General features: G+C 39.1%; 1 protein-coding gene across 1 annotated transcript in view; it reads left to right on the forward strand.

Moving 5' to 3' along the window:
* Positions 1 to 22,906, forward strand: part of TCERG1L (transcription elongation regulator 1 like) — a 247,800-nt gene that overhangs the window by 26,183 nt on the left and 198,711 nt on the right. Inside the window, exon 4 of the mRNA XM_070754209.1 lies at positions 9,380 to 9,544. Within this exon, the coding sequence (XP_070610310.1) occupies positions 9,380 to 9,544 (165 nt within the window). The remainder of the gene's footprint in view (positions 1 to 9,379; positions 9,545 to 22,906) is intronic.

Below are 22,906 nucleotides of genomic sequence, written 5' to 3' on the forward strand. Positions count from 1 at the left end.
ATGCTTGATATTTATTCTTTGATTTGATCAATTGAAATAGGATAAAAAAAGAAAGCTGAGTGTGAAGAATTTATGCTTTTAAACTGTATTATTGGATGAGACTCTTGAGAGTCCCTTGGACTTCAAGGAGATCAAATCAGTTAATTCTAAAGGAAATCAACCCTGACTTCTTTGGGAGGACAGATACTGATGCTAAAGCTCAAATACCTTGACCATCAAGTGGGAAGAGAGGAGTCCCTGGAAAATATCCTGATATTGAGAACGATTGAAAGCAAAAGGGGAAAGGGACAACAGAGGATGATATGGCTAGATAATATAGTTACAGCAGACATGAGTTTGGGCAAGACACGAGCAGTTCGTGGAGAAGAGGAAGGCCTGGGTATGCTGTGGTCCATTGGATAAGAAAGAGTTGGACAGAACATAGTGACTGAACAACGAAGGATATATTGCATATATTTCTGGGTTGGAAATGGGAAGTGATAGTAACTGGTAAAACTGTGTGGATCATGGTCAATCTGCCTTAGGTCAATATGTAGAGCTTTCCTCATTAGGATATACAGGTATATAGTGAAATCAAAGCCATGCCACAGATGACACCAAGGCAACTGTGAAATTGACTGAGATTTGCAATTTTGGGTCAACAAGTAGTGTAAATGTGTTTTGTTTTAGAGTGCCTATCTCATCCATCCAGAGAGATGGGGTCCATACAGGATACACAGAAAAACAAAGGAAACTTAATGTAAACCGCTCCAAACCCGACTGCAGGAAATATGACTTTAGAAACTGAATAGTTGATGCATGGAAATCACTACCATACTCTGTAGTATCATCACCTAACCCCCAAAACTTTACCCTTAGGCTATCCACTGTTGACCTCTCCTGATTCCTAAGAGGTCTGTAAGGGGCATGCATAAGTGCACCAGCATGCCTTCTATCCCCTGTCCTAATGTTTCTTTTTTACTAGTATCATGTATATGAATATTATCATATCTTTGCACACCACCAATATGTACTTGACAAAACAAATAAAGAAAATAAAGAAATAAAAGTCTGTGATCATGGGAAGAGTAGGAGAAGACTCAAGACCACATTAAATTCACTTTATGCTAATTGTCACACTGCCTGCTTGCTTCGGCTACCATAGTAATGGGGGGAGGGAAGGGATAATTAGGTATTTGGGTGGGGAAAGGGGAATGTGCTGGAGATGACTCTACTTGTGTTTGAGTAGGAGGTTAGGGAGGAAAGTTCTCATCACGCACTGCTATGCTACATAGACATGTGTATAGCCTGCTCAAGATCAACGGCTTCAATGGACCAGTTGTGAAAGCCCCACTGGCTGGCACACCCACCTGACATGTTGGGACATGGTTTGGCCATGGGGGTGATGAGGAAGGGGTTTGGGGATTCTTTTTATATGCAATTATGTGCCTTTTGCCTCAGAACTTGCCTTCCTTTTATCGCTATCAGTTCTTGTTTTCGGAGAGGGGCGGCATATAAATCCAATAAAACTTGAAACTTGAAACTCGTCTAGTAAAAGTAATCTCTAACAACATGGAATTGAGGTTTTTCTTTCTCGGACTTTGAATAGAAGTGTGTCTGACACCTAGTTTTTAAGTGTTTTCTGTATATACTTAGATTTTTTGAAACAATATATTTAATTACATTGCAGATGTATTTCATTCTGTACATCTCTTTCTTCTTTTATGTCTATAATAATGAATTTTTTATAGGCTGTGTTTGGGGAGAGGCTGATTGCTTCCAACATAAAGATTTTCTGTACCATTTACTGATGTTTTTTTAGACTTCTCTGTTTCTTGACATTCATGGGAGCCTTTGAAATGTTTGTCAGACAGCAGATGAACTGGAGTGATTGAGCAAAAGCAATCAATATCTGCATGACATTAAACAACAGCAAGAGCAACAATTAAGAATGACACAGCAATGCTCTTTGCTGCAGAACAATCATATGTATAATCCTGGTTACCATTAATGTCAGAATACATCCAACCAGGTCATTGATCAAATTGTCAGCAAAAGAAAATTCATTCAGAAAAAAAAATGAGATTTTTTTCAATGGCACTTTCTTCTCAACATAATTATTTAAGGATTATATAATAGATTTTATTTATTTATTTATTATTTAGATTTGTATGCCGCCCCTCTCCGCAGACTCTTATATGTTATATATTTATTTATTCTTTTCATTAGCTATTAGATTGATAGCCCAGCTTTATTTTTATACAATTCCAGGTACACAGAATGCCTCTTTTTTATTTTAATTCCATTTTGTGAGATATACTTTTCTCTTGCAATACATACATATATACATGCATAAGTATGGACTTAAAAATTCCAGATTCTCTCTCTCTCTCTCTCTCTCTTTCTCTTCCTCTCTCCTCCCTCCCACTCACCCACCCAAGGTTTTCTGATTCTGTCAACATAGAAAATAGTTTTGAAAACTTGTAGTTGAAGTGAAAACTGAAAACAGTTTTGTTCTGCCCAATTTCACCACTGGGTGAAACTATTTTCCACCCAGGGGTGAAATCCATTTTTTTACTACAGGTTCTGTGGGTATGGCTTGATGGGCATTGTGTAGCTTGGTGGCATGGCAGGGGAAGGATATGCAAAATGCCAATTCCCTCCCCAGTTCTGGGGGAAGGATATTGCAAATTCTCTAGTCCCATACACTCTGGGTCCAGTTGCAGATGGTATTTGCCAGTTCTCTGAACTATTCAAAAGTTCCACTACCAGTTCTCCAACCTGTCACAACCTGCTGGATTTCCGCCACTGACAAAAAACAGTGTAGTCTCCATAAAAGGTTAGTGGAGCATCCTGCCTGATCTTTGCAATGTACAAGTCCATATGATCTAGAATAGCTTTTTTTCTAATCCTTTGCCCTCCAGATGCATCATGTTGCAACTTTCAAAACTTACATAGCATTTGGGTGCAAAGGTTTATGCAAGGTTGCATTTGGGCATGCAAGGTTGACAAATCAACCACACCAGGGTAGCCTTACAGGATTCATTCATTTAAAATACATTTAAAATCATTATTTTCCATTAATTAAAATGTACTTCTAACAATTAAGAATCATTCTCTATGAAAAGGTCAGCTGCTTAAATATGTCTGAGCAATGAGATCAGCTACAGTATTGATAATCAATGCTCTTGATTTTGATTAAGATATACTTACTTTTATTGCAACTATAAGCTAACTATTGATTTTACTCCCAAGAGCACAATTGTGGAGAAAGGTTTAGCAGTAAAGAAAAAACACACACAAAAAGAAAACACACAAACACACACAGGGTAGGAATATTGCAAGTCTTTTATTGACATTATTGCTTTTTTGTTTCCTGTTTTTAACACAATTTTAATAGATATAATTAGTGGCATTTACACGTTCATATACTATAATGACAAGAAAGTCAATTGACGTATCCAGTCTTTAACTTCCATTAATTAAGGAGCCATAAATGTTATTGTGATCATAAGTGAAATAGAACAAGAAAGAGGTTTAGAATTCTGCTGATCTTCAAAAGGAATCTTAAAACATGCGTCTGTTATGAAATATCTAAAATCATGAATCATCTCCAACAAGTCTGACTTACTTGTTGCCTTAATGTCTGAAGGACTTCTTTGTCAATTAAATAAATTTGCTGAATAATATAATAAGCTAATGATTTATTTAAATTTGTTTCATACATTACCCAGCATAGTGATGGGAACAGCAGGCATTTATCAAATTAACTTTCCTGATTTTTTTTCTTTTCCTGTTTTTGAGCTATGATCAAGCATATCCTCCCAGTATCCCCTATCCTCCCAGAAAGTAAATATTATGAACAGAAAGCATTGGAGATAATTTCCTCCTACTAAGGAAGTAGTATTTCTACCTTATCAATTATTGAATTCAGTTTTGTTCTTTGGAAGAAGATATATTGCAATAATATCCTTTCCTTTTTCATTTTGGAACCAAATGTATATCTGCTGGCTTCCTTGATTTGGTACCACCAGATCTATTACAACTCCCATACTTCTGAACTGGCATTGGTTGATTCAGTTTGTAACTATACATTCCATTAACTTGGAGGGTAACAGGTTGGGATAGGTTCTGTTGCATAGAAATCACCTACATTTGCATGGAAAAATAGACTAGACTCTCTGCTTTCATTCAGTCCCTGGTTCACTGAAATAATATACATTTACATTTATTCATTTCTGTTCTGATTCCCTGAGGCCCCTCAGGGAACGGCTGATCCTCTGCCGGCTTCCTGCTCAGAGGGGGAGGATGAGGAACAGGAGGTTCAGGCAGACGGTGAGGAGGAATCTCAGGCTGAGGGAGAGGGAGGACAGCCAGAGTCCCCCGAGAGGGAGCTCTCCCCAGCAAGCAGCCTGGATTCCTTAGATGAAAATGCACAAGCAATAATCGATCTCCGGCAGAGAAGAGCAACACAACGAAGGGGACAATTAGCCAAGTACTTTCAGCACTAAAGAGGCAACAGCTGGGTTTGGGTGTGGTGCTCTCTGGAAAGGCTGAAAAGGCAGACCCACCCTTCCTGGCTTGTGGAGTATTATCTTTGGGAGTCCTGGGACCTGGCTGTGATCTTTGGCGTCTTGGAATTCTGGTTTGTGACTTTGAATACTAAAACCTTGGGGGGAAAAGGTGTGGGTCTTATTCTCTACAGTGGTGGGTGTGCCAGCAAGAAGTCTGCTGTATTGTCTGGCCATCAGGACTCTGCTGTGAAGTCTCATAGCCTGCCTGTTGGGAAGAACAGGTTTTTCTCTGTGTTTATTTTTCAAACTATAAAGTGCTTTTGATTTTACCAGCGTGTCTGGCTGCTTTTTCCAGTTGGTGTTGAAGTCTGGGGGCACCCAGACAGAACAATTTCTTACAATTGTGTTGGATTTGGATAGAATGACATAACAATATTATTTCTCTTAACCCTGCTGTTCTGTTCGAAAAAACTCCCTAATCTTATGTTCTCTATTTGACCCGGACTGCAAATTGATCATTTTAGGTACTTATATTTGGTCTTTTTGAAAGCTTTTTTCACCTGGAAACAAGTTTGAACATTTCTGCACACAATGGAATGAAAATTGAACTGACAAAATTAATCCTTATTGGTTTATTTTGCACATAAATGTGCCTCCCCCCCCGTTTTTGTGAATTTTTTTTAGGTTTATTGATAATTTTGCCTGCAAAATGCATTCTATTTTACTAAAGTTGGTGTGGGATTGGTAGCTTGAACATTTCTGAACATAATTATATGAAAATTGAACTGAAAAAAATGATCCTTATTGGTTTATTTTGCTCATAAATGAGCCCCCATGCTTATACTCAAATAGGCTTATACTGGAGTAGGCTTATACTCGAGTATAAGACGATATGGTCTTATATTCAAAAATAAACCAATAAGAAACTTTTTTTTCAGTTCATTTCTATTTTTCTTATGTTTAGGATTGTTCAATTTAGTATATCAAAACTTTTGGGGGAATATTCCTTAGAGATTTGTAGCCTAAAAAAATATAAATTGACAATTCAGAAAGCATGGGGTAGAGGCTTTTTGATCAAAATAAAAATATAAGCCTCAATTTTTTCAGTTCAATTTTCATATCATTATGTTCATAAATGTTCAAACTAGTTTTCCAGTGGAAAAAGTTTTCAAAAAGACCAAATTCAAGTACCTAAAAAAAATCATTTTGGTCCGGGTCTATATGACCTAAAACAGAGTCAACGTGATTTTTTTTTTTGCCCAGAAATTTTTTTCCCCACCCCCACAAATATTTTTATGATGATCAGCCATGTTAAAATGAGAAAATGAATGCATAAGATATTAAAAATATTTCAGATTTGAAGCCTGCGTAAATATAAAATGAAAATGTTTGCAAGCAGCCAAGGGGGGGGGGCTTATTTATGATTGTAAACAACCAATAAGAAATATTTCTTTCAGTTCATTTATATTTTTCTTGTATTCATAAATGTTCAAACTACCAATCCCACACCAACTTTAGTAAAATTGAACACATTTTGCAAGCTAAACTATCTATAAATTGAAAAAAATTCAGAAAAACGGGGGGGGTCTGCCTTTTATAACCAAATTAAAGCAATATGCATAATTTTTTTCAGTTCAATTTTCACATCATTGTGTGCAGAAATGTTCAGACTATTTTCCAAGTGAAAAAAGTTTTCAAATTGACCAAACATAAGCACTTCAAATGAAGAGTTTTCGGTCCGGGTCAGGGTGACCCGGGAACATAACAAGTGTGACTTTTTGTTTTTCAGCAAGAAAGAAACCCCCCCACCCCCCAAAAAAAATTATCATAGAGAGAACCCCTGAAATGATGAAAAGTCATGAAATTTCAAGTTTCAGATATGCAGGGAAATTTTTTTACAGTGACTCAAACTTGGCTTCGGGTCACATACGACCCGAACAGAACAGCAGGGTGAAAAGAACATCCCATCTTAGTCAATGTGTCCCTCAGCTGCCACTTCATGCTTGTTTGTATGCTTTTCTGCCATGTGATGACAGTCTACCATGAACTCTGGGAGGGGCGGATAGAAATGAAAGAATGTTTGGGGGAAAGTGGAAGTAACTGCTATATCTCCCGGAGATGCTGCTTCAAGGTTACCCAGCTGGGAGAAGAAGGCAGCAGCATACCAATCTATGCATGAAGTGACCATTTTGGAAACATTTTTGCTTGAACCTGATTTGTCACAGAGGGTCAGCAATGGGGGCAGTTAAAGAAGAGAAAGTTGAATTTAGGGATTTTGGCATACAATTCTCATGCAATCACTATGCGGTACTGCAATGCACTTGACTTCTAATAAAACTATTCATTTCGTAACAAATGGAGCCAAGAATAATTTTGGTTTAGAGATTTAAGTGCTGGCGGGTTTAACAATGTCCTTTGTCCATCAACATTTCTTCTTCTTTTTATTGTGCCTTTTCTCTTTCTTCCACACATTCTTAGGGCTATCAGTTAAGATGAAAAACAAGTTTAATAAAAGAGCTGCTTTTTTTCCAGCCATTTTTTACAGCTGACACCTGGTGATACAACCCATTTTCCCTCCACCATCCTATTTCTACCAATTTATCTTGCTTTCTTTTAGATAATGTCTACCTTCTCTCCCTCCTTTGCTCCATTTTGTCTCTTTGTTTTTGCTGATCCAGTCCTCTTCTTTCTAGCTTTTCTCTCTCTTTGCCTGACCAGGTTGCTAAAGGAATCAAAGACAGTTTTCTTGCAATCTAAACTGCAAAATTTTCCATCTAGTTCAGTGTTTCCTAATTTCATCAATGTGAAGATGGATGTATCTCAATTCCCAGGATTCCCAAGATCTCCCAAATTCTGGGATTTGAAGTCCAACATCTTAATGTTGCTGAAGTTGAGAACTAGATTTATATTTTACATTGTTTTTTGCTATTGCTGTGACACCCCCCCCCCCCCCCCGAGTCAGTGGAGTGGGGCGGCACACTAAACAAATAATTAAGTAAATAAGTAAATAAGTAAATAAGTAAATAAGTAAATAAGTAAATAAGTAAATAAGTAAATAAGTAAATAAGTAAATAAGTAAATAAGTAAATAAGTAAATAAGTAAATAAGTAAATAAGATAAGTAAATAAAATAAGTAAATAAAATAAGTAAATAAAATAAGTAAATAAAATAAGTAAATAAGTAAATAAGTAAATAAGTAAATAAGTAAATAAGTAAATAAGTAAATAAGTAAATAAGTAAATAAGTAAATAAGTAAATAAGTAAATAAGTAAATAAGTAAATAAGTAAATAAGTAAATAAGTAAATAAGTAAATAAGTAAATAAGTAAATAAGTAAATAAGTAAATAAGTAAATAAGTAAATAAACAAACAAACTTAGATCTCATCCTTCGTTTCATTACTCTGGGCTTCCTCTAAAACTTCACTCTTCCTCCTTCTTCTTAATATAAGTACTTTCATGGAATTAAGCCCACCCACTACTAAAGGTATTTCACACCAAACATGTGCATAATTTGAAACAGTAATAGCTGAAATGGTAACTATGGGGACAGTTATATCACTAAATTATATATGGTAGCCCTATTATGATACAGCATTTCAATTCCTAACACTAATTCTGCCTTTGAAAGCAGGTTTCTGAAAGAAGTGTATTATTCTTTTCCCCAGTGATTTATACAGTGCCTGATTTTTTTTAAAAAATGCATTACATCCCATGTTGAGCAAGAATTTTAACCTGTACTGCTTTAAATCAAAATTATATTGTATTGATTAGCCTGCAGTAATTTTTAACTTTCATATCTGATTCATTGTTGTTTTGTTCTATAAGCCAGGGTATTCGGGTTTCTTCCCATGTAAGTTTCAGAGATTCCTGGCGATGTTTCAATGAAGCCCCACTCGTCATCTTCAGCTTGGTGCTTTTGACCTTGTGCTAGGGCAAAAAAGGACAAAAGCACCAGCCTGAAGATGACGAGTGGGTAGTGATGGGCGAACCAAACTCGCACAATTCGGATCCATATTGAATTTTGCGGTGTTCGGTATGCCGAACACGAACCCAATTTTTTTTAAAATTTCGGGCAAAGTTTGGGGTCGCATTCAGCATTCAGAGCGTTGACGTCACTGGCAGGTTGCTAAGGACGCCAAGGTGATCACTTCCTGGGTTCCATGGAATCCAGGAAGTGATCATCTTGGCATCCTTAGCAACCTGCTAGTGATGTCAAAGCTCCGCCCCTAGACTCTCTTCGTGGGAGGGATTCCCCAGCTCCTTCAAAGGGAGGTCTTCACGTAAAAATAAACATTGTTATTTTTACGAAAAAGGATGCCGCAGCGGCGCTGCAAGCAAAGGGCGGTCCTTTCATGTAAAAATAAACATGTTTATTTTTACGTGAAGACATCCCTTTGAAGGAGCTGGGGAATCCCTCCCATGAAGAGATTCCAGGGGCGGAGCCTTGACGTCACCGGCAGGTTGCTAAGGACACCAAGGTGATCACTTCCTGGATTCCATGGAATTCAGGAAGTGATCACCTTGGTGTCCTTAGCAACCTGCCGGTATACGTGACATCAAAGCTCCGCCCCCGGAATCTCTTGGTGGGATTCCCCATTCGGGTTTGGGTTCCGGTTTGGGTTTGGGTTCGGTTCGGGTTCGGCTGAATTTTGCCTCCTCCAAACTTGCCGAACCCCAACACCGTAGGGTTCGCCCATCACTACAAGTGGAACCTCGTCACCAGAAATCTCTGAAACCTACATGGGAAGAAACCTGAATATGCCAAGACCTTCATACCTGTACCCATGAAAATCTACGAAAAGGTAGATTTTATATGAATGTTGAAGAATTCAAATGTGCAGTGAACATACTGTAATCTGATTCATAATTGTTTTTTTCTTTCTCAGCTGGCTCCCTTAAACAAACAAGAGGCAACCAGACCATTGCCTTTGCAGCAGCCATGCTGTCCATAGACGCTGAGCCCCCTCAGGGGCCACCATCAAGTATCCAACCATGTCATGTGCTGACTTTGTCACCAATAAAAATCCCAGTTTTGACATCACCTTTCCAAGGTATGAGTTTTTGCTTGTTAATCAATATAATATTTCAGGGCTGTAGGAATGAAAAGTGGCTAATTGTTTTAAGAATGGTTCCCACAGATGCCAAACTTCAACTTACTCTTTTAAAAAAGCTTTCTACCTATGTGCTATAAAATTAAAAACTATTAAGAATGTATACCAAAAATGGGCAATGATCTGTAAATAGATGTATTTCTTTATGTAATAAAAACAAAAATAAAACATTAAAAAAAATGCTTACGACATAGTAAAACCCCATTTGTATTGGGCCATGTGGCAAATGTATTTTGGCCGATAGTAGTGAGAGGATCCAAAAGATAAAATAAATTCAAAGCTTTAATTCTCATTGCATAATATATATATAAAAATCCTTATACAAGTAGTTAGGGGGGGGGGGGACCTAGTCATGCATTTCCATATGTACATCATATTCTGTGCAGCATGTATATTACTCTGATGTATGATCATATATCATAAAGAAATGGTTAAAGGTTCTGATCAGAATTTTTTTTTAAAAAAATGAATTTATCAACTGGGAAAGGGTGGTCGGGCCATTTGGTGCATAAATGAACCATTGATAGAATGGCAAATCTATTTTGTGGAAATCCTACAAGAACTGAAGAGATGCAGGTAGGGTGGGGTGGGGAGACGGTAGGAAGCAATGCTGGCAAGCCTTAAATGCCAGAGAGCAATTCTGTGGAATTACTTTGAAAGTGAAAGTCACCAGAAATGAATTGAAAGCAGAGAAAAGATGCTGCATTAGCATTCATTCTGTGAGGGTGCGATTTATATGAAGTGGAGATTTGTATGAAGTGGAGCCTTTGATGTTTGATGCGAGACAGAAATCATGGAGAGCTTATTGGCTAAAAAAGATTCTCGAGAGAAAAATAATGGTAAACTAGCAAATTCCCATTTGGCTCTTCCAATTTATAGTTTGAGATGTAATGCTTGATCATGTCTTATAAACAATTCCATGAATAATCATCAAAGTTCTTTTCACCTAGAAAGGATGTTTTCAAAGGATAGTGTCAGCTCCAGGTATTTACCACAGAACAAAACCACCAATTTACTGAACTGTAGAGGGTTTGGGGCTATCAATAGGGCCTTGCATTAAAATTCATAGAATTTACTTTGTAGCTGTGTATGAACAAAAATGTTGTGAATCAGCTAAATTGTAAAGATGGCCTATGAAATTATTACAAATTACATGTTAAAAATATAGATATTCATGTAGATTTTGCTTTGTTTTATCAATATAAGAGAGATAATCTTAAAAACCTCTTTTGACTTCTTTATTTTTTGAGAGAAGAATTTCCTCAGATATAAACAGTGAAGCATTTCAATGATGTACTTTTTAAAACAGCTGTTACAGTATATACTCTCTGTAAAATTGCTTAAGATCAACAGAAGATTATTGCAAAGAGCTATCCCATTGAGATAACCAGTTTGGTTTGACTTTGCAAGGATAAAAATGTCAGGTTTTGGCAGCAATGTTTTCCTTAGGTTGATAAGATATCAAATAGCATGTTAGGAGTACCAGAAAAATAAATCCATTATCAATCATGCAGCAGAAAATTGCATTATTTATAGATATCCTGTCAAGTGGAATGCACAATAGAACTTTGAAATAAGTAAAAGTGAAAGAAGATAATACCTGAATTATGTAACTGTGTCTGGAATACAGCACCTGGTTTATCTGGGGCATAATGGAATCTACAATATATGTCATGGATGTTGTATAGAACTGGAATGAATGCCTTGGAAATCATCTAGTGGATTTAGGGTCCAGAATTGCAACTAGACTAAGTCTAATGGATGGGCATTTCTTAGCACAGCACTTTTTAGCACATTAGCAAAGGATAATCAATCTCCCATTTAGAAGTATTTATTTGAGTACATATTTGAAGAAATCCTACACAGACGTGGAGGGTCAAACTATTTTTCAAAGCATAAGGGAGCAAGACAAGAAAACAATGGTTGGAAAGTAACCAAGGAGAAAAGCGACTTAGGATAAATATCCTAATGGTGAGAGCAATCAACCAATAGAATGGCTTTCCCTTCAGAAGTTGTTCATGCTCCATTGTTTGCATTTGGGTTTGGATAGTCTAGAGAAAAGAAGGACTGGGGGGGGGGGGCATGAATATTCCAGAATTTTGAAGGCTTCCACAAAGAGGATTGGGTCAATTTATTTTCTAAAGCACCAGAGGGCAGGACAAGAAGCAATGGATGCAGGGGGAGGGGGATTCAAAATTTCCCCCTACTGGTTCTGTGGACATGGCTTGATGGGCATGGCTGGGGAAGGCTATTGCAAAATCTCCAATCCCACCCTTCTCTGGGTAATATTTGCTGGTTCTCTGAACTACTCAAAATTTCTGCTACTAATTCTCTAGAACCTGTTAGAACCTTCTGAATTTCACCCCTAAATGGATGGAAACTAATCAAAGAGAAATGCAACCTTGAATTAAGCAGGAACTTCCTAAAAGCAAGGAGAATTAACCAGTGGAACAGCTTGCCTTTATTATGGACATTTTTTAAAAGGGACTGGACATTTACTTGTCTGAAATGCTATGGGGTCTCCTGCTTTAACAGGGGGCTGTATTAGAAGACCTCCAAAGTTCCTTCCAAGCTCTATTCCTGTTGATCACTGGAGACTTTAAAAATAAACTAGACAACCATTTGCCTGAAGTGGAATAGGGTCTCCTGCAGGGGCATGAAGTTTGACTAAAAGACTTTCCAGGTCCCTTCTCACTCTATTGTTTTATGTCAGTGATGGTGAATCTGTGGCATGTGTACCACTGGTGGCACACAGAACTATATCTTCTGGCACATGAGCCATTGCCCTAGCTCAGCTCAAACATACATGTGTGTGCCAACCAGCTGATTTTTGCCCACACAGAGGCTCTGGGAGGGCATTTTTGGCTTCCAGAGAGCCTCCAGGGATTGGGGGAGAGTGTTTTTACCTCCCCTGGCTCCAGGGAAGCCTTTGGAGCCTAGGATGAAGGGTGAAACATGAGCCTACTGAGCCCAGCAGTGAGTCTCCAAGGGTGGGGAACTGTTTTCACTCTCCCCATGTATTGAATTATGGGTGTGGGCACTCACGTATGTGCGATAGCACTCATGCATGTCCTTTCGGCACCTGAGTTAAAAATGGTTCACCACCACTGTTCTATGGTCTAAGTTTCTTTTGGATGACTCTTAGCTATGAAAGAAATACCTGAATATTTTCCCCAGGGCTAAGAAACATTTATTGAGTGTTCTTTTCTTTCGTTCTATATTTTCCAAAATTATGGACTTCTCAAGGGAGCTAGATCTACACATCATTTCCTCAAAATATGATAATTGGAGCTTGTCATTTATGCTTCAATAAAAAATATCTGATTCTTGACTTGTTATAGGATCCATTTGTGTTTTCTTATCAAGTGTTGGTTATTACCTATAAAGCCCTACATGGCTTAGGGCCAGACTATCTTCAGGACTGCCTTCTACCACACAGCTCCCAGCGACAGGGAAGCACCCACAGAGTTGGCTTTCTCCAGATCTCATTAGCTAAACAGTGTCGGCTGGTGGGGTCGCAGGAGAGGGCCTTCTCTCAGCTACTTCCTGAGATCCCTACTGTTCCCATCCTACTGACCTTCAAAAAGATGTAAAGACTTGGCTTTTTCGGCAGGCCTGGGGCTGTTGATAAAAAAAGGTATTATCTAGATCTGCCACAAGACATATACAGTACATGGTTTTAATATGGGTTTTAAATTATCTTTTTAAATTGTTCTTTTTAGATGTTTTTCTTTGTTGTAAAGAATCCAGAGTCCTTTGGAAGTTGGGTGGTATGTAAATTGAATGAATGAATGAATGAATGAATGAATGAATGAATGAATGAATGAATGAATGCACAATGTATTCTCAGGTGGTTTTTCAAACACCAAAATTCAAAAGCATCAATACTGCATCCATTTGATTACCTTGCTAAAATAGAGGAATGATTGACCATTTCCTTTTGCCAGGCATTGCCAATCAAATTCACACGAATCGGCATTTTATTTAAAAAAAAGATTGACAGTATAATGGTGGAAAAGTTAAATTACGAATGGATGGCACTTACCAGTAACCATTCTTTTGAGGAACAGCTGTTGACACTAAACTGATCCTCATTCTCCAAAATCATCCTGTATCACTGCTGCTTTCCATAAAGATCTGGTTTGAACATGTGGACAGTTGGGATGAACTTTATGCTTTGGATGGTCTTTACTCGTGCCTTGTAGGAGTACCTCCCCCCCCCCAAATGAGATAATATAGGATGACTTGAGAGTGGTCACATTATAGCAGTTGCTTCAATTTGGTAATCATGATTAAAATTGTTTTAATTTACTTTTAGTATTTTAATTAATTTTGGAGTGGAGATCAGCCTACAACAATCTACTGTATGTTAGTAATGTTTATAACGTACACATGTTCCTTTTCCAGTTCAATAACATGCTAAAAAAAGAAACACAAAATTATGTGATTTTTTCCGTGGCTGTCAGCAGTTAAATAAATAACAACAATTTCCTACAGTTAGAAGAAAATGCTAATTATTTGAGCTTGTAAAGAAATCTTAAATTGCAAATCAAATATAGAATTCAATGAAAGCTGTCTAATTAAACAATTTACAATAAATGCAGCAAGAATATACCTAATATGCATGATGGCAATAGCTCATGGTAATAAAATTTTGTAAAACAAATAGCCAAACTGTTATTTATTATTGTATACATGTAGCAGTTTAATATGCTTATAATAGTTGATCGAATAAAGAAAATGTGGTGCAATTTATCAAAAAGAAGAAATCTTATTATTAAATTAAAATTAAATTATTTCATACAAATGAATAATATAAGCCCATGTAGACTGTATAAAGAGGACTACTTGATAATTATGAAATAATTATCCTTCCCTAGTTCTGGGGCGGTCTAAATATTGATGAAACTCATTAGTCATGAATGTGGGTTGCTGGATAGGAAACTTGGAGATCCATAGTTGAAAACTTGGACACTTAAGAAATAAAACAATTACTGTTTTTGAGCTGAGTATCGCTTACAAGTATAGATTAGGCAAAGCTGGCTCAGAAAGAGTAAGTGCGAGAGACCTTGGAGTCCCAGTGGACGATCACTTAAATATAAGCCAACAGTGTGCTTCTGCAGCCAAAAAAGCTAATATAATCCTTGATTGTATAAACATAGGCATACATTCAAAACAATGTGAAATATTAGTACTACTTTATAAAGCCTTAATAAGGCCAAACCAGGAATACTGCTTCTAGTTTTGGTCAGTTTTGTTCATTACAAAAAAAGATGTTGAGTCTTTGGAAAAAGTGCAGAGAAGAACAGCTAAGATGGTTAAAGTCCTGGAGGAAAAAAGTTATGAGGAACAGTTTCAGGAACTGGGTCTGTCTAGTCTAGAGAAAAAGACTAGGAATACCATGATAGCAGAATTCCGGTATTTGAGGAGCTGCCACAAGGAAGAGGGGATCAAGATATTTTCTAAAGCACCAGAAGGCAAGACATGAAAAAATGGATGGAAACTAATCAAGGAGTGAAGCAACCTGAAATTAAGAAGAAACTTCCTGACAGTGAAGATAATTAACTGATGGAACAACTTGTGCCCAGAAGTTCTGGGTGGTCTAACATTGGAGACCTTTAAGAAGAGACTGAACAGCTACTTGTCTGCAATGGTATAGAATCTTGTGCTTGATCAGAGGGGTTGGACTAGAAGACCTCTAAGGTCCCTTTCAGCTCTATTCTGATTTTTTTTTTAAAGGCTAAGATGATGATATTATGGTAATCCCTGCCCACATTCATAAGAGGAATGGAATGCAAATTATATTTTCAAAATACAGCATTTTAATTTATTTATTTGTTTCTTTTCCTTTGCAAAACTGCTTCTTCATAATATTTCCAACTGAATTGTACAGTGTAGTGCAGTTAAATTAAAGTGTATTTTAAGACAACAAGGAAGTCGATTGGCCAAAAAGTAGTAGTCAGCTCTCAAAAATGAAATGTTTCACTGCAAAGTTAAATGCGTGTGGGTGGGTGGGGAAGAGGGAGAAGCAAATAATCTAATATAGAGACAATCCCTTGTGTAGAGTGTATTTTACAGCCAGTCTTCCTTTCAGCTAAAAAAATATCAATATATAGGCATTCATAAAGCATGACTTACTGCCCTTAACTCTGACCGAAATAAATCTTTCAGAGAATGCTGTCTGAGGATGCTGAAAACTATTGTATTTTCATTATCTTTTTTTTGATGTATAATATAATAATAATGAGATTTCATTTCATGCTTGCCTTTCATAATATTTTGATAGGTAATCTTGTCATTATAGATGCAAAATTGGAAAGCCCTCAACATAACACTGCTATTCTCCAGCCCTTACTTAAGATAATTTAGATCGAATAGCTTTGGCATTTAAATGGGACTAAAACTGTTGGCAAAAAATATTACACCTAATAAACAATACTGTTATCTTACCATATCCAATCAAAATATTTGTTTGGAAGTTAATTATATAATTATATATACACTTAACACATGAAACATGCTCTAGCACAGTCTTCTTCAAACTTGGCAACTTTACCATGTGTGGACTTCAATTTCCTGGGGAATTCTGGAAATTGAAGTCAGTGTATTTTTAAAATTGACAAGTTTAAGAAATGCTGCTTTAAGAGAAAACGCCAACTATGAACTACCTGACCATAATTTGGCATTTGGGAGTTTGGATGAACCTATTCACCTTCCATGAATGTTCTGCTTCTCTCATCATTGATTTATGTTCAAGCTTTCTCCTTCACCGTTGCTTTTAATAGCTACATAGCAGTGAAGGGCTCCACTTACTTTTTCGGGGTCCCGAGGCCAGCACGATTTCGGCAATTTTTCCTCCTTTTTTTTTTTGCTTCTGCACATGTGCAGAAGCAAAAAGAGGTTGAAAATTATTGGAATCTCACCTGCGCAAGTATTCTCCTGTGAGGTTTTGCTTTGGTGCATGCGCAAAAGCGAAATCTCATGCTGAGGCACACGCACACATGTTGGGTGCGCGCACAGCCAGGACAGCCAACAGAATACTATAAAAAAGTGCTAACTTATCGCTGATCCCATCTGTACCGGGTAGGGCCCATCACTGCTACATAAAGATCTACAACAACTTACCACAGCCAATTCACCACAGCCATCTCATCATGGCCAATTTGCCCTAGTCAACTCACCATGGCCAACTCACCATGGGACAACTCACCATGGCCAATTTGCCACAGGACAGCTAGCTGCAGGGCAACTAGGTGCAGGACAATTCAACAATTCAATTTAATTATTTGAAATAGTTAAAAAACTATTTAAATTTTTGTCATTTATGTTTTATTTTGTCCTTCCTTCGGTATCCTTTCTTAAATGATTCTATTCTACCATTTCTTCAATATTAGTGCAGCTCTTGTCCCATGGCAGGTTGGTCATGGTGAATTCTCCATGGCAATTTGGCCATGATGAATTAGTTGGACATAGCAAGTTGGCCCTGATGAGTTGGTCAAGTATTCAGACTAAATAAATGGCAGCTCTAACTTTTTTTTTGGGAGGGGGTGGTGAGGGATTGAATGAAGTGTAGATACCTAGCAGTCATTTCTGACAATGTCAACACATTTGAAACAGGTGCTCTGACAGTTTTCATCATTTGATGTCCATCAAAATTGAAAAGCTCATAACTAATTGGAGCAGAGCTGTGTGATATTCTGAAGAACACTCTAGCCTTTTGAAGGAATCTAACCTGCTTGATTTTATATATATATACAGAGGAAAAACAATAACACAGCAGGGTCAGGAGATCTGATCAGATGACTTGGTCATTCCTTGAAGAACGGAAACATGCAATATGATTATGATATTGGATTAAACCAGAGAAGGTGTAAATTCAAATGAATTCTTGTCTATGCTCACTGGGTCACTTTTGGCCAGTCACTATTTTTCAGTCTATGTCACAGGCTGTTATTTGGAAGGCAGACTTGAATACTGTATTTGTTGCTTTTGAGCTCTTGGAGGCAAGTTGGGATTTAAATCAATTGAACAAACAAACTAATAAATAAACATGTGGCTTGCCAGTGGCAGGATTCCTGTTCCGAAAGTCCTTGCATGATGAGTCAGCTCTTTTTAGGCTCAGTGGGTGTTGTCAGCATGAAGAACAGCATCAAGGTGGCAGGTTAGCACTCTGCACTCCCGCAGCATCTCCATGTACTTATAAATAAACACTGGAAGCGTCTTTCGGTTGTTGCTTGCATGCTATTAATCACACCAGGGAAGAAGTGTCTGCAGGCCTGAGTGCTCACTACAAGCTCTTTTATTCTGCATTGTCTATAGAACACTGGTGGTAAAACAACAAGCTGGAGGGAAAATTCCAGATCAAGTATGGATAGAGATTATTCATAGTATCCAGAAAAATCTGGTGCATTTCCGCACATTATGGAATTGTGCACTTAAGTAAATTTATCAACTGAATTATCCAAGCAATAAAAAATTTCTAGACTCAATGATGGAGCCATAATCTAAAACGTTTTTTCCAAAATATTATACTATAAAAATACAATAAGAGATGTTCACTTTATAAGTTTAAAAAGTTCTGTAAAACCTGGGATGTAAAAAGAGTACTTTAGTTAGAAAGCCTGACAATCATTAAATATGGAAACGTAGATTTTAATATGAGAAAGAAATCAGTCAAATAAATATTTTCCTACATATTCTTTCTCATATAAGAATAACATTAACATAATTGCTTATATCTCCAAGCAGCAAATCTCGGCTATAACTAATGTTTCATCTCAAAAAAATATTTCAACATAGATTTAGCTCTTTGTAATATTCTATATACAACTAAAACTCTCATTGTCTGTTTGTACCCTTAACATAGTCGAAACATGCAACATGGCACAACAATTGTCGAATCAAGTTATTTCAAATCTGCTAACTTCATTAGTATATAAAATGAATCAGGGCCCATTATTCACACAGAAATGAAATTTCAAGAATCTCCAGATGACTTTAATTTACAAAACTGCAACAACTTCAGTGTCTCCATAAGCATAAGATTATGATTGCGGCGCAGGCGGAGTAACAGTCGGACACAAAGGTGTGGGTATAAATAGGGTCACTTTTATTAAACAAAATTCAAATTAACTATTTAGCCAATTAAACCACGTGACCTGCAAAGGTGCATAAATCAAATGGGGGCGGAGTTAACTTTCCAACAAACTCAACTGAGCAACTCTAGGGCGAAAGCTCCTTGCCCGGGTGCAGGGTCAGGTAAAATTACACCTGCCCCCTGCCCAATGCCACGCCCCCACGGCGTGTGGGATGGCTCGCCACTGGTCTCTGATACGCCACAGGCAGCGAGCCACAGGAGCGACCCCCTCCCCGAACCCAAGCCGGTCGAGCCCTGTAATCCGAGAAGGAGATCGCCCCTCACCTCAGTAGAGGTGCCCCTAAAGGAGATCACACAGTTGCTGCTTACGCCCATTTCCGCCCCCTTTTCGGCCGTCCCCCCCCCAGTGACCTTGAGGGGGGGGCGCTAGTTGGTTAGACCACCCCCTAACCACACTCCCACGCACAGAGTGGAGTAGGCGAAAAAAACAGCCACAATTCGGCCAATTCCTTGTGACTGCAAAAAATTCCTACTCGGCCCCACCGAGGGCGACCCATCATATGCACCCTGTAACAGAGGGAGGGTGGGCGGGTGTCCAGCACCGGCGGGCAAGAGGCACTACGCCACGAGGCAGCCCCTTTTATAGGGCTGCCTCCCTCCTGCCCGGTTCACTGGGTGACCATGCACCCAAACGACGCGCTGCGGCCCCCGGGGATGACGTGGGGGCCGCAGGCTCCGCCCCAACATGGCGGCCTCCTTCCCCGGCCCACACCGCAACCCTCGCCAGCGGTGAGTCGCCAGCGGCATTTCCAACATTCTCTGACAGCTTCCCACAAGCAAAGGCAATAGGGAAGCCAGAGGAAGTCAGAAATTGCTGCCTTTCTGCATGGCCATGGTAATCATGTTTATCTGTTTACGCGAGTAAATATTGACTCATTATTGATGTTAATCATTATTATTGATGGGCTTCTACAATTATTTTTCTATTGATGATATATATTCTTCTTAGATGATCACAAGATCATTCAGCATTGGGCTAAAAATTTTATTGTGAGTTTTATTGTTGTGAGCTGCCCTTAGTCCTTCGGGATTGGGCAGCATGCTAGTCTGAATGAATGAATGAACGAATGAACGAATGAACGAATGAACGAATGAACGAATGAACGAATGAACGAATGAACAAATGAACAAATGAACAAATGAATGAACGAATGAATAATATGGTCAGCTTAAAATCTAATGTTATTCTGTTTGCATCACACTGCACTAACTTCCTCTCAAAGGATGACCCAACAGATTGTAGGTTGTCTAGTGATCCACCCTCAAACCAATGTTTCTATGCCTACTTTTCCTTTGTTTATGGCCATTATCAATACCAATATGTCCCTTGGTATAATGGTGGTATGAATTTATTTCATAACAAGACCAAGGTAACAACAAAATCAACATTTCCTTTGGCATTACTGTAGCTGTTGAAACATGTTTTTCCCACCATTTTCCCATAGTCTCACTGGTATATCCAGATCTAGAAATGCTTCCCTATAATTCTTAGCTAGCAAATTATTAATGAAACTCTGGGAACATGCAGCCCCTTTCCCTTCACTTCTCAGGAGAGCAGCTGGAATTCATTTTGAAAAGGAAAACAACAATTGCATCTAACGTGAGAGGCAGAGAAGGAATCAGTTGTGAGGAAAGATAAAAATAATTTTCAGGGCTCTGTGCAATATTTGTGATTTGCAGATTATTTTGCCAGTAAAGCCCATGAGTGGAAGGGGGAAGACATTCCAGAGGTGATTAACAAGGATGATAAGAAAAGTGAGCCAGTGGCCTGAGGTGATACAGCATGTGAATCAATACAGAGCCAACCCATAAATCTAGCCAGAAAGATCTGGTTTTCTCACAGCAACATAGCTCTAAGCATTCTATAGATTTTAGCTGATAAACTCCTTGTTTTATTATTTTATTTTTATATCATCTTGTACTACTATACTTCCTATATAGACTCAGAGTTGAAAACGTGGACATTTTGTGGTCTTGATAAGACCTTGCTTAGAGCCGTGGTGGTGGGGTGGTTTAGAATGCAATATTGCATGATAATTCCGCCAATTGTCAGAAGTTCAATTCTCACCAACTCACAGATGACTCAATCTTTTATCTTTCAGTTGGTAAAATGAGGATCCAGATTTTGGGGAGCAATATGCTGATTCTGTAAACCACTTAGAGAGGGCTGCAAAGCACTGTGAAGCAGTATATGAGTCAAAGTGCTATTGCTATTGTGAAATGTTACCCTCCTTTTGCATTAAGTTGTACTTTGCCTGATATAATGCAAAACCAGATGGAAGGATACACTATCTGTGATGTTTTAACATAGAAATGTATGTTAAGAGGCATTCAAGGGATCAATTTGTAGGCTATCAAGAATGGGGTGTATGATTTTATGGTGGTACAGGTAGTCCTCAAGTTACAATGGTTTATTTAGTCACCATTCAAAGTTACAACAGCAATGAAAAAAGTGACTTATGACCATTGTTCACAAAATACAAACTTAGAGGAAATGAACTTGTAAATGACTCTCACTCTGTTAAATACCTTGGAGTACTTATATCCAATGACTAAGTGCTAGAGCCCATTGTAACAACATTGCCAAAAAGGCACTAAAGCATTGTTAATCTAATCTTACATATCTTCTTCTCTGACAATATTATACTGCTTACAAAACATTTGTTAGACCAATTCTGGAATACAGCTCACTTGTCTGGAACCTGCATAGCATATCAGACATTAATGTAATTGCGAGAGTCCAGAAATATTTCACAAGTAGAGTCCTTCACTCCTTGTTTGCAACAAAATACCAGACTTAAGGGGGATTTATAATTAGGCACCCAGACATTCGCATTCATATTCCCGATCTTTACAGACCAGATGGGGTACACTTGACAGATGTTGGCAACGACATCTTCTTGACAGACCTACAGAGGGGCCTGCTGGAGCTGGTGCAGGCTTAGGGAGGGCGCTGGGGGCCAAGATAGAGATCTGACCCCCAGCTGTGGCAAAAACGGGGTGGAAAGGGTGTCAGTTGCAACCGTGTGTTCTCCCTTGGGCATCTGTTAAAAGGTGATGGGCTCCTTCGTCTCACAACTCACGCCTCCTCCACGGACGGAGTGGTGGGAGGGAGGAGCACTTGGGGCTCATCTACGTCACTTCTGGTTCCGGGTCATGGAGGTGAGCCCTCCCACACGCTGGGCGTGGCTTTCAATTTGGGTGAAGGCGGGGCTCGCTTCACCCTTACCAAGCTAGGAGTTCGCCCATTGGTTGCCCAAGTATGTTTTGTTCAGGGTTTTTTCACCCCATTTAGCACCCTCTACAGGTCTATTACTGTAATCAATAAAGTGACCCATTTTTCATCCAGCTCTTGTGTTCGAGTTTCATTCCCTGTCCGGCGCAATTAAGAGACCGGGCGATTTCACCCGGTCGATAGTTGCGCCGACGGGGAGGGGCGAGAACACCGCCTCCCAGCTGGGTGCGCCTGCGCAGAGCGCAGGCACGCCCACGCGCTGCTTTAGGCAGCAAAACAGCTTGCCTGGCCGGCCGGGGGAAGAATCGCTCCGGCTGGAAGTCCGTCGCAGCTGGGAGGGGCAGGACGCCGCCTCCCAGCTGATTGGCGGGGTGCCAAGCGTCTGAGCCACCACGAGCTGTGGTTGGCTTGCAAGGGCCGCCGGGAGCGAGGGGAGGGGTATTTCAGGGTCTGCACCCCTTGCCCTCGCCCCTTTGCTCCCGGCTCGCCCTCCAGATCAGTCACCCACCCACCCTCCGCTCTATCCAGGGTGTCTGGCAGAGGTCGCCCTTTGGGGCCAAGAAGGAATTTTTGGCAGTCTGGAAGCTTTATTTCGGATTGTTTTTTCGCCTTCTCCATCCTGGTCAGGTGTGAGGTTTTTTATTGGGTTAGGGGGTGTATCGTTGTAAATAGGTTGATTGAATTTTCTTTATCTGGTCACTATTGGCAAAAACGGGGTGGAAAGGGTGTCAGTTGCAACCGTGTGTTCTCCCTTGGGCATCTGTTAAAAGGTGATGGGCTCCTTCGTCTCACAACTCACGCCTCCTCCACGGACAGAGTGGTGGGAGGGAGGAGCACTTGGGGCTCATCTACGTCACTTCCGGTTCCGGGTCATGGAGATGAACCCTCCCACACGCTGGGCGTGGCTTTC

The sequence above is a fragment of the Erythrolamprus reginae genome, chromosome 5, assembly GCF_031021105.1.
Source record: "Erythrolamprus reginae isolate rEryReg1 chromosome 5, rEryReg1.hap1, whole genome shotgun sequence".
In the NCBI taxonomy this organism is placed as follows: Eukaryota; Metazoa; Chordata; class Lepidosauria; order Squamata; family Dipsadidae; genus Erythrolamprus; species Erythrolamprus reginae.